At 50.3% G+C, this 12,608-nt stretch overlaps 2 protein-coding genes across 3 annotated transcripts in view; one reads left to right on the top strand and one right to left on the bottom strand.

Annotated features, from left to right (window-relative positions):
* ELL (elongation factor for RNA polymerase II) overlaps nt 1-12,176 on the bottom strand; it is a 50,189-nt gene extending 38,013 nt beyond the window's left edge. The window contains exon 1 of one of the 2 annotated variants that reach the window (XM_066336174.1): nt 11,993-12,176. In XM_066336174.1, the coding sequence (XP_066192271.1) occupies nt 11,993-12,127 (135 nt within the window). In that variant the 5' untranslated portion in view covers nt 12,128-12,176. Of the gene's footprint in view, nt 1-10,717; nt 10,902-11,992 lie in introns of those variants that run through there. The other variant, XM_066336175.1, reaches the window with a different exon arrangement.
* The window catches only part of UBA52 (ubiquitin A-52 residue ribosomal protein fusion product 1), a 196,724-nt gene that overhangs the window by 173,874 nt on the left and 10,242 nt on the right, over nt 1-12,608 (top strand). The gene's annotated exons all lie outside the window — the stretch shown is intronic.

The following is a 12,608-nucleotide window of genomic DNA, read 5'->3' as shown; positions in this document are numbered from 1 at the left end:
CAGGAAGGAATCATTTAAAAAAAAAAAAACCAACAAAAAACCAAAAAAACATCATGCCTGGATTTCAGGAGGTATTTTCGTGGCTTTTCTTCTGAGAACACAAATGTGCTGTCAAACACCTGGGCTCATTTGAATAACAAGAGGGAAAAAAATGAAACCCTTTTATGCAAGAGAACTGCAAGTACCCAGAGGTCTGGGGAAGGGAAAGCCAGGTGATCCCATCCCAGTAAAGCTGTTCACATGTCTCCCTCGACTCTGCAGCTCCAAATTTATTTCCACCAGGCAGCTCCACGCTGGTTTTAAGCCTCATTAAGGAGCAGTGTGTTGCTGGGCTGACATGTCAGATTTTTAAACGACCTTTGTACCGACAACAGCGTTACCAGGCTGCTAAGAACAGGGGGGAAAAAAAAAAACCAACCCACCAAACAAGTGGTTTTCCATGATTAGGAGAGGTACATCGTGGCTGTTTGCATTGATCTGAGTTCCAAAAAAACTCCCACCTGTCACTAAAGCGAGCCATTCAATAAAAAAAAAAAGGCAATTCTCTCTGAAGGGCAGCTGTGACGGCATCAGCACTGCTGGCCATTCTTAACTTGGGACTTATCACACAAGGTAAACAGGAGTGACTATCAGTTAATGAACAACACAACCCCGAGGCTGAGTTTTAAAGAGCATTTTCTCCACTGCGATCTTTTAATGAAAATACAGCAGTTCAAACCCCACCGAATTTGCTTACGAAAGTCTAATTTATTTTAGGACGTATTAAGACACCAGGGCTGATTCACTTGCCTATGTGCTCATAAGGTGGCTTAAACGAGCTGCTGAAACATCAGAACGATCCTTATCTTCCACAGGGCTTTAACTCCTTTTCTTGCAAGAGGAAAGGAAAAAAAAAAATATATAGAAAGACAATTGAGAGATGAGATTGACGAACCCGTTCAACCATCCCGGAATAAATCTCACCTCACACTGCTGAGCCCAGGAAAACAAGCCTGGACCAGTTCTTTTTTCTTTTTTTTCCTTGTGCCCAGCTGTAATATCCCATTGACACTCCGAGGGAAGAGTAATTACCAGTCTGAGAAAGTTCTGCTGGAGATGATCTTTAGATGTTCCTCACACACAGCACGGCTGGAAGAGGCTGTGATAAACCCAAGTCAGAGGCTGGATGCTGAAGGAATCCCAGAAAATTCCAACCAGCAGCGCCCCAAAAGCCAGACCAACCTCAAAAGCTGAAGCAGGATGCTCAGACACAGATTCCTTTGGCCTCCAGGCAAACAGAGGTGCTGCAATGCCAACCAGGACAGCTGGGAACACAACCTGACACTCGGAATCCAGCAAGGATGTCACCCAAATCTCTTTAAAAACCACTCAAATATTCCATTTTTTTTTCCCCCCGTCACTGAAGGAATCTGCCCAAGAAAAATCCAGCTGAAAACACTGAGCAAGAGAACCTCTCTTCAGATTTCCTACCATGATAGGACCTTGTGTTACATACCCTCTGCTAACAGCCTCCTCCTCCAGCTCCCAGGGATGATGCTTTCTCCAGGAGGAAAGTGAAGGCAGTCGCCTGAAGAAGTTAAATTAGGTGCTGCCTTTACTTCAGCAAGAAGCACAGAACCTGCACTGTTTCAGCTACCTCTGTATTTGCACTGCCAGGCTGGTCAGTAACAAACCTGCTCCAAAAATAAAGCCACAAACAGTAAAAGAAAGAACACACTCTTCTCCACTGGCACAAATCAAACCTCAAAAATAAGTCAGATGTTTCTTTGCTCTCCGCAAGGACACCTGAGAAAGTTCAGGTTACGACGAATTCCAAAAATAAACACGAAAAATTTTCAGATAAGAAGAGGAAAAACATACCGGGGCTGCTGACTAAACAGAGAGCGACCACAGTGCCACAAAAAGCCTCCCCAGGTCTGAGCCCAAAAACTCCCCCAGAGAATTGAGACATTCAGACAGAGAATCTCTCTTGCCTGACAGAGGCAGCTCAGCCAATTCACACATGCAAAAGAAGTGGTGTGGCCACTGAGCCGGCACTTAATTGTCTGACCAGAATTTTTGGTCTAAATTTAACAATCCAGGCAAGGAGTTAGCTGGAACGTTTTGGTCTCTTAGCCCATCTGAGTTAGGGTAAATGTGTTCCTTCCTGCTGTCAGTAAATTTAGTCTTAACGACAAGTAAAAAGGTCTTTAGATGGAGTTAAATGGCTTTAATTGTAGGAGAGAGCTCCAACTTGCAGCCCAGAGCAGGCAGCACCCACATTAGCTACAGCTCCAAATGTTTGCAGGAAGGTTGTGGAAACATGCCTGGAACTAGAACATCAAACCTTCCAGGTAATAAATCTATTTCTTCTCCTCCTTCACGTTAAGAAACCCCAAAGTGTGCTAGATTTTAATGCATGAAGAACAAAGTCCGTAATTCACGAGCAGAAAAACGTTTGCTGTGGGTTTTAATCACAGCCACGCTCCAGGTCCACCCCAGTGCCTGCTCCAAGATATCCCACTGACGTCCCTAAAGGTTAAATATGTTTTGATTTTTTTATCCATTACCGCCTCCCTCTTCCCATTTCCACAAGATTAAACGCGGAGCCGCTTCCTGAGCAGAGCTGGGTGTTTGGGGACTCTCCACCAGCCCCAGGACTCCGGGGCTGGGAGAACTGGTTTGTGACAAGGCACTCGCCTGGCTGCATCGTTCTCCTCTGGAAAAACAGACTTCATTTCTGGAATAAAACCAAGGATTGGCCGCTGTGACATCTGTCAGGAGCACAGCTTTCAGACGCTGGAAGGCAGAAGTCACCCCAGTGGCGTTAGGGAACGAGGACCTCAACGGGGCAAAGGAGCGTTTGGGATTTGTCGCTTTGTGGGAAAAGCGACAGCAGCTTCCCACAAAACACACACAGATAACCAAAGTTTCCTTTCTGGTGCTGATTAAACAGGAGAGAAGGAAGCAGAGCTTGTGGCCAGGACCACCAGGCTGCCATCAAAACACAGCTGCCCTGCAAGGACACGGGGTGGGGACAGCCAGCAAGGTCACAGCCACGGGTGTCACTGAAAGCACTTTTCAAAAGAAATTGGTCACGGAGCTCCTACGCGCTTCTTAAGGGACTATTTATGGGAGCAGAAGTTGTTCTTAATTCTGCAAGAAGCAGAAGCAGAGGTCACGATTGGGGCTCCGGCGGCTCTGAGCGCTGAACATCCCTGCAAGGGGGAACAGGTGCTGCCAGGCTTTTCAAAAATCTATTTTAATGCTTACAGGAATTCCTCATTTCAGAGCAAAGTCCTGCTCGGCGCTGTCTGGGGTCAGCAGGATCTGCCTCAGACACTGCTGAAGGAAATGAAGACACCCTGTGACAGAGACTCCGACCTTCCCTGCTCCGTCATTTTACAGCAGTTTCACTCTGAATCACGAATTGACGCCTCCAGTTCGGGGCTCGGCGCTGGAGCCCTGCAGAAAAAGTCAGGGAGCTCTAATGAGCTGCTGTCACCTAATCAGGGCGGCCACACCGTCCCTCTGGCAAGCGGCAGACGCACAGGGAACACTTCAAAGGCGCTGAAACTCTCTCCCTGCCAGCGAGGGCTGCTCCCTTTGCTCCAGCATCCTGGTGGCAAGGTGAGCCCAGCCAGAGCTGGCCTTTTATGGCTTCCAAGGCACAATTTCCGCTTGCCCAAGCTCAGGCAGGGTGGAAAAAAAATTTGCTTACTCCGCCCATGCCGGGCTCTGAAAAAAAAAAAAGAAAGCATCCACTGAATCCTGGATGGGAAAGGAATGGAAGAATTGATGCTGCTCAAAGCTGCCTGGAAGAGGTGAAGCCACCACGGCTTTGGCAGCACCTTGGGGCACCTCAAACGCTGGGGGAGCAGAGGGAGCCCACACACAGGCAGGGGTGCACAGAGGGGTTGGAATCACAGCTTTTACTCTCTGCATGATCTACGAAAAAATTCTGATTTTTTCCTGCTATTCAGCTGCACTTCAGCCTTTCACATCTGATGGCAGCAAGTTTTACAGGTGAACAAGGAGTTGGGAGCATTATTTCCGTACACTGGTTTAGCCAGAATATAGTTTATTACATAGCAGAAAACAGCCTTGGCTCAGGTTTCCACGCTGTTTTCTGCACAAGTCAGAATTACTGTGAATAATTCCGAAGCCAGTTTTACCCCCTGGTCACAGTGAGGTCCACGTTATCCAGGTTTGGTGTCACTATCAACTTCTCTGAGCATCACAAACAGACCAACCTTCCTGTTCACTAAACACAGCCACATCCACCATCCTCCACATCCACAAGGCAAAAAACGGAGCCCAGTGCACTCAGGTCATCAAAAAGCTGCTAAATTTTCAATAAATGCTCTCCTTCTGTGGATTATAAAGTTGGTTTTTTACTAAAACCATCTGCAAAGTCACTTTTTCTCCCAGCCTTGCTGGCCTGTATCAGGATCACCCCTTTTTATCACGGCAGATTTCTCTCAGGCAGAGATTTATCTGCAGCCATCAGTGGTTTGTCCTCGCTCTCACCTGCTGGTCACCAAATGGCAGAACCCAGCTCATCCACACACACACAGATTCTCTCAAAAGAGACAAAAACGGTGGCAAAGGAGCTTCTAAAACCAAGTTTTGCCCATTCCCTTCTCCTTTTTTTTTTTGGGGACTGGGAAAGGCAGAAACACAGCCCGTTTGATTTTCTCATAGAAAGCAGCAGCCAAAACCAACTGAAATCAGCGCCGGGGCTGGAAAGGTACAACAAAACTCACACAAACATCAAGTCTAGACACTGAAATGTGGAAATATGATTCAAATAACCACAACTGGCACAGAACGCCCTGATTGCAGCCCATCGCAGAACGGGCCTCAGTGGGGAGGAATACAGAAGGAAGATTAAATTAGCTCTTCCACCTCAGATGTAGAAAATATAGATCCTGTGGGCACAGTGATATGGATTGAGCCGGAGTTTCTTCCGTCCTGCTGGGATTTTTGTTGGGATTTTAAGGAACAAACGTCTGCTCTCGCTGAATAACAGTCAGCTGAAGTTGTCATATAGAATCATGGGATGGTTTGGGTTAGAAAGACCACTAAATTCAGTTGATTCCACCCATGCCACGAGCAGGGACACCTTTTGCTATCCCAGGTTGCTCCAAGCTGGAGACTTGCAGGGCTGGAGCAGCCCCAGCTCCTGTCTCCCCATCACTGATCCCATATGAACCTGCCCCAGCTGTCACATAGCTGCTCTTACCAAAGCATGGCTGAACTCATCTGTGCTCAAAATTCAGGGCCAAGCAGCCAAGAGGATGTTTGTGCTGATGAAATCGAAATACTGCAAAAGATTCAGGCAATTGGTTGCTCTCAGGAAGTTTTGTGGTACCTGCTGAACTGCATCACGTGTGGACACGAACCTGAAGGACAAAAGCTGCGTCTACCATGAAACCCAACAGCACAGAATGGAGCCCAAAAGGAAAAATACATCAGTTTTCCACAAAAATCTGGGCTGAAGTGTCATCTCCTGCATAAAAGCCTGAACACAGAAGGAGAGCAGAGGGTTAACCACGATCAGGCTGGAGCAGAGCAGGGAAGATTCCAGGTGGCTGGAGGTGGGCAGCTCAGTCAAGCCCTGCTCACCAGCACTGACCTCTTTTTGAGTTAAACAAATGCTGGTTTCTTTAAATTAGAAAAAGGCACTAGTCCAATGTAAAGAAAGGAGAGAGCGAGCGCACGGAGCTGTGTTTTTTCTAGACTGTAATGCAGAAAGGATTGGATTTGGGGAAGTCTGCTCTCTCAGTGCAGCAGGGATTCACACACCACTCAGCAAACCGACTGCTGAGGGGTTTAACAAGCTCTTTAATATATAAATGCTTGGAAAAAACCCTCCAAAACCCACCAAAATCTCCAGTCAGAAGGCAACACCAGGTTACCTGGGTATGCAAAAGTTGCCTTAGGTACATGGGATGTTCCTAAGCAACACATGAGAAAACTACAGAAAACTCTTATCAGCAAATCCAAGCTCCTTTCCTGGATAATTCATCTAGGTCAAGCTAAGGCACGTTGAGCACCAAAGCCCAGTTTTGGTGATGCCTCCTCTGTATCCAGCCTGGATGACATATTAGCACAGGTTATCAGCGTGTATTTCCCTGAGCATTAAGTTCACTGCAGATCGTGGCTCCTCCAGAAACAGCACGAACCTTAATTATTCAGAGGTAACTCGATCCCAACCTTCCTGATGTTCTGACGCTGAGTGACGACCACTTTTCCCTCACCCTGCCAACCTCTCCTTCCCCTAAACCCAAACAAATCCGGGATATTACACAACTGTGACCCCAAATGAGGGTATCCAGCACGGGATCTCAGACACAGGGGATCCCTTCAAAGTCTACCTAACCCCGTGCAGCCAACTCCATCCATTCAAACGCATTCTCCTGTGCATTAGCAGCAAAACCACTCAGTCAGCCAAAATGTATTCTTCTCCCATGGATTAGCTGGCACAAATTAGTACGGGAGTGACGCATGCAGTCTGTCCCTTCCCATTTTTCAACATGCACAAACACCAGGGATTTGGAGACGCTTCACAAGTTTCTGCTTTACAAGTCACAGGCCCGAAACGTGCAAATTGTTCGGGAGATAAGGTGTCCATTTACCAAGGAGACCTCGAATGCTCCCTTCCCAAGAAACCTCCCCTCCCTCGGCGGCGATAAAGGCGCTGCTGCTGTCCCGACAGAGGCGCAGGACGCGAGGAAACTGTTTCAACAGCCACCAGCTCCGTGTGCCAAGCTGCAGAGGGACAAAAAAACCAACTGAACAGGACAGAGCACTTCGGAAAAGGCCTGATGGTGGTGGAGGATGGCTCCGAGCTGAGCAGCAGGAGCCACGCCAGGCAGGAGATGGGTCCTTGGGTTCAGGCAAAAGTTTAGAAAGATTGTTGTAATAGCTTCCTTTTCTGCTGTTTAAGTGGAATAAGAAATCAGAATATGCTGAAAGAGAGCAAGGGTTTCATTTTGTTGGGTAAGGATCACCACATCCAGCTGCTGTTGATACAACTGAGGAAATATCCCACTTAAATAAAACAAAATAACCTAGCCCCATAAATAACAGAGGGTTAATCTAGCTTGCTTCCCCCTGCATTGCCAGAGAGCAAAAATTATTAATTCAAATTCAACCTCTCCAATTAATGGCAGGGTATGTTTTGCTGATAAAAAGCAGATCATGTCTGATTTAAAAAAAAAGAAAAAAAGCATCATCAGTCACAAGGATTCTGTCAGAAACTTTCTATTTTCCCTTGGCACGTCACCAATTAGACCTAGTTCTTTAGTCTGCTACCACCAGTATAAAAAAAAAAAAATAAAAGCATAATGGCTTTATAATTTGCCACCGAATCCCATAGCAACTGTACGTCACTTTAGATGTAAATTACAGACAATTCCTTCCAATGCCGTTTGAAAACTATAGAGATGAATCTATAATTTGGGCAGATCCAAATGCTATATGGTCGAGAGAGAGAGAGAGGAGGGGGGGGGGGGAAAAAGCTTCCCTAAATAATTGAAAGGAAACTGCCACGGGCCAAAATAACACTCGTGCACAATGTTCAGAGCCTCTTTGTCCCCTTCCTTTCCAATGGGAGGTGCCACATTCAGGTCAACGTGAAGAACACTGAGCAGGAGTGGAGCAGTTCAGGGTGTTCTGCAGATCCTGTCCCGTTTCTGCTGATGAGCCCTACGTGTGCCGTGAGCTTCCTCTCCAGCCTCCTGTGATTCATTCAGTCATGTCACCGACTCATGTTCCCCATGTCGTAAGAGCCTCAATTTTGACGGACTACAGCATCAGGGAATTAATAGGACAGGAAAAAACAGGTTACGGGGAAGGAGGAATGATGCAAAAAAAAAAAAAAAAAAGCTTTGAGATAATTCAATGAATTTTGATTCCAAAGCCGGATTGTTCTTCTCCTCCTGACACCTGCAAGCAGCTTTCAATTCTCAAGTCAGCATGAATACGCATTACCCTAAAGACCCTGTAATGACAGCACAGCCTTCATTTTGTGTTCTGTGCTTTTGAACACAGCAAGATGAAGGAATCTCCAAAACCTGCTCCAAAAGCCAAGGCTGGGAAGTTATTTCAATAAATAGCAACTCCGAGGGGTCGGGTTAACCCTCATTTTCCAAGGGATTGTTTCTCTCCGGTCGGTTTTAGAGCAGCGTGGGGATGACGATTTGGGAAGCCACTTCTATCAGACCACAGTCCCAAAATTCAGCTGGGTGAGCACAGGGACAACGTGCTTTGGTTATCTCAGCTTAGTCCCCAATAAATATTTGTGCATCTGCCAAAGTTCACCAGTGAATCAACCGGTGGCTTCAGTTCAAAACACTCTGGGGTGGAAGGGACAGAGAGGGACAACAGGAGCAGGACGTGCTGCATCACCAAAGGGATGCTACAAACCTTCTTTAAATCCTCCTAAAACCACCAGGCAAGGCAGGAGCAGGGCCAGGAGCAGAGTTGAGCCATCGTTAGGTCAACATATTGGGTGACAGGAAAAGGTGTGCAACTGCATCACACGTTGCTTGTTATCAAACAACCACGGAGAGTGGTTTATAGAAATATGTGGAAGTTGGGAAATTCCCAGGTAAGGGTTCCAGGAACAGCCCTAAAACACTCTTTAGGTGGCATTGGCACCTTCACTGCAAGGGACACTGCCAAGGGACGCTCAGGTTTGCCACGCAGCACCTGAATCAGGCAGGAAGATGGTGATTTACCCAGGATGCTGCTAAAAAAAAGGTGTGAAAAATAAAGGATGAACGATAGTTAAGGGTGGTGGGTGAGGACGGTAAAATATCTCCTCGTTGAGGACAGGAATGAAAGAGGAAAGCAAGACACAGGCATGAGGAGTTCCCTTGTACCTGGACAGGGGCAGACAAGAAGTGATAGGAAAAGCCACAGAATAATCTAATTCCACAATGGTTTGGGTTGGAATGACCTTGAAGACCATCCAGCTCTTACCCCCCTGCCTTGGGCAGAACATTTTCCACCAGATCAGGTTGCTCCAAGCCCCATCCAACCTGGCCTTGGCCATGCCCTGCCTTTTTGGGGACAGTGGGAATGCCTAACCACGTCCACACCCCCAAAAGGAAGGCAGCAAACTGCAGCCTGCTCTGGAATTACACTCCCTGGAGAAACCAGAGCTGTGAACACACCAGACTGGCTCCGTTTCAGCAGTGGACAAACCAACTCAGGACACACTTCCCACCGCTCAGCCCTCTCTGAGCTCGGGAGCCAGAGCTCTCAGTTTCACAACTGTGGGGAAACAGTTTCAGGGGCAGCAAGTTTCACAAGGAGCAGCTGGGTGACATCTCACTGCCTCCCCTGTGACGCCAGTGCTAATTCTTTTTTAAAGGCTCCTATCTCTTCCAGGTAAGCTCCTGAAGAAACCTGTCCCAGGACTGGGAGAAGCCAGCAGCCCTGTGAGCTGTACGTGACGTAGGAACAGCTCTCTGCAACACGAGAGTTGAGGATCAATATCTCAGAATGGTTTGGGCTGGGAGGGACCTTAAAGCTCAACCAGTTTCAAGCCCCTTTCATGAGCAGGGACACCTCCCACTAGACCCCATCCAGAACGTGGATCCCTGACCATTTTCTTCCCTAGGACACAGACAATTCAGCAGGAGCACAGCTCAGCAGAGGCCCAACAAGACAAATATCTGTTTCTCCACAGCCCTGCTGCCTGATCCACACATGGTGCAGTTCCACACCAAGCCTGCAACTGCTCTGGCACCAGGGACACTCCAAACAAATGGCAGCTCGCCCGGCTGGGTGATCATTTTTGGATTATGTAATCCCAATACATTATTATTAGACCAAGAACAAACTCGACCAAGGAACTGAAGACATTTCCCTGCCCGTGCTGGCAGAGGGACAGAGCCCTTGTCGCAGGAATGGCACGGACGTGCTACCCCGGTGGCCCAAACAGGTCAGACTGCACACGGCGGACTGCAGGTAACACAAAGAGCAGGATTGGATTCCAGGCCATTAGCCGTATTACACAACGCTGCCGTCACTTCCACCACCGTTTCAAACCAAACCGAGCTGAAGGAGCCCGAGCGAATTTTTTTCCGTTCAACAACCGGCAGGCCGAAATTGAACACGGAGCCGGGACTGGACAAACACAAGCTGCAAAGGTGAGTGGTGGAGGTGGCTCCTGGCAGGGCCGGGCACTTCCCAGGAAGCCGAGACATTCAACAAGCTGGGGGAACTGTTTATAGAACCGATGCAGAAGGAGCATATGTGTTTAATAGCCCACTAATTGTTGCGTTATTCACTACACAAACAAGCAGCTCTTCTGCCCTTATCCCTTCCTGCCCAGTTAATCACCAGGAGCCTCGGACTATTTCTCTTTTGGGTGGCGGTGAAGGAAGCAAAGTTCATTAGTGGCCCTTGGCCACCAAACAATCCTGAGCCCAGACTTCATTTAGAAAATAAACACCACTATTCATGTGTGACATGGACTCGGAATAGCTTCCCAAAATATTTAACGCAGCTGCCTGGAGTCTTCCTACTCTCCCTCCCCCAAAATAAAAGGCTTTCCCAATATATAGGAAAGAATTATTTGGGATTATGCGTTTCACTTTTCACAGAGAAAAAAAAAAGCTAATAATTCAGTCTACCCAAGTCACTTATTCCTCCTGACTTCTCATAATGCTGATAAACACTCATTAAAATACAAGTTGATAAACCCTGGTACAGTCATTACCTTCGTCCTCATACAGAGATTGCCCAATTCAGTGATGTGATGTAACCAACACCCTAAATTAAAAATAGTGTTGTGACAACATATGGTTTATCCTACAGAAGCTGGCAGGCAGGACGCTCCTAATGACAAACGGGTTTAGGCTCCCAGCTTCCCCCAGCAAGGTGAGGAGACAGAAATGCTCGTCGCAGGATCAGAGGCGGAAAGGGAAAAAAAAAATAAAATAAAAATAAAATCACACTAAAAAATTACAGTTTTGAACCCCTTCTCCGGTCCATCCCGACACCAGCTGCCGCGCTTTGCCATTATTCTCTATTTACGTGACTAATAAGCTCCTCTGGATGCATTTCAAGGAAAGAGCACGGAAAAGACGATCTGGAAATTTCAAAATACAGCCTGAACGTGCCTCCCCCCGCCCCAGGCTCCCCGGCACTCCCGGGAGCAGAGCACCGAGCCGCCGGGGGACGAACAGCCCGGTGTCCCGGGGAGGGGACAGCGACGCCGGGACCCCTCCAGCCCGGGATGGCAGCACCGGGGAAGGACCCGCCGCTCCCCCGCCGTTACCGTGGGCTTTGGAAACCCACGTCACGTTCACCGGGGAAACGGGGGGGGCACCGACGTCCCTTGTCCCCCCCTTCCCCAGACACTTACGGGGACTGACGGCAGCTCCCCGTCACCTCCCGGGGGGACAACCGAGCGCCCACCGCCGCACCGAGAGCGAGGGGTCCTTGTCACCCACCCTGGGGGGCACAATGGGGGTCCCCGCCACCCAAAGAGGGGGTGACACAGGAGGAGCCCCCTCAGGAATTACCGGGGTGAGGGAGGGGAAGTACCGACACCTCCCGGAGCCCCTCGGGCACTAACCGGAGGAGCACGACCCCTCCCCGGTCACCCACCGGAGGGACCCCGCAAACGCTACCGGGGGCGAGGAACACACCGGGGGGCTCCGGGGCGTTACCGGGAGGGGCACGGCGAGTCCCCTCCGGTGTCCCTCAGGCACCTGGCACCAGGATCGCTCCCCCCCCACTCCGTTCCCGGTTCCCCGGTCACTCACGGAGAGGGGGGGGCCCGGGAGCCTCCGCACTCCCTCAGCCTTCCAGCAGGGAGTCCCCCGGCCCCAGGCCACGCACCCGCCTCACGAGGAGCTCCCCCGCCTCACGTCCCCTCACATCCCCGGGGCTACCGCCCGCAGGGCTCCGTCCGGGGGCCTCGTGGCGGCCGCCCGCTCGCCCTCCGGCGGGGCCGTGCCCGCCGCCCCCACGCCCGTCAGCCCCGTACCTTACAGGCCTGGTAGCTCTCGAAGGCGCGCAGGGCGCTCTCCGTGAGCTTGACGTGGAAGACGGAGACGCGGGTGCCGCGGCCGAGGCGGCCGCAGGACAGCCCGTACCCGCGCTCCGCCTGCAGCGCCGCCATCTTGGGACCGTCTCCCCCTCCGCGCCTGGGCCGCCGGGGCCGCCCGCCGCCGCCACGCCCCCCTTATGAATTATTCATGATGCGCCGCTCCGCCGGCCACGCCCACGCGGGGCGCCTGTTGCTGGGGCGAGGAGGTGGGCAGCGGGCGCGCCGATTGGCTGGGTGATGCCGGGCGCCGCGCCGGATTGGTCCGTGGGGAAGAGGAGGCGGGGATATGTAAATTAAGGCGCGGGGCATGCTGGGGAGGGTGGTCTGGGGCAGCTGGGGAACGCTGCGGGACGTGGGGAGGGGGCGGCGGATGGGGGAACCCCTCGGGTTTGGACCCCGGGGAATGAACCCCCTGAGCCAGCCCGGGCATTTCACCCACCGGGTGTGAGTGCCTTGGAACTCCTGGGCAGCAAATGCCCGGCCAGGAAACCTCTGGGTCCCCCGAGGTGTGAACCCCCCGGACCCTCCAGGCATTACATCCCAGGGCGTGACC

Source organism: Sylvia atricapilla, chromosome 26 (assembly GCF_009819655.1).
Source record: "Sylvia atricapilla isolate bSylAtr1 chromosome 26, bSylAtr1.pri, whole genome shotgun sequence".
Classification (NCBI taxonomy): domain Eukaryota; kingdom Metazoa; phylum Chordata; class Aves; order Passeriformes; family Sylviidae; genus Sylvia; species Sylvia atricapilla.
Note: the sequence above shows the minus strand (reverse complement) of the source record. Positions and strands in the feature narration are given on the sequence as shown.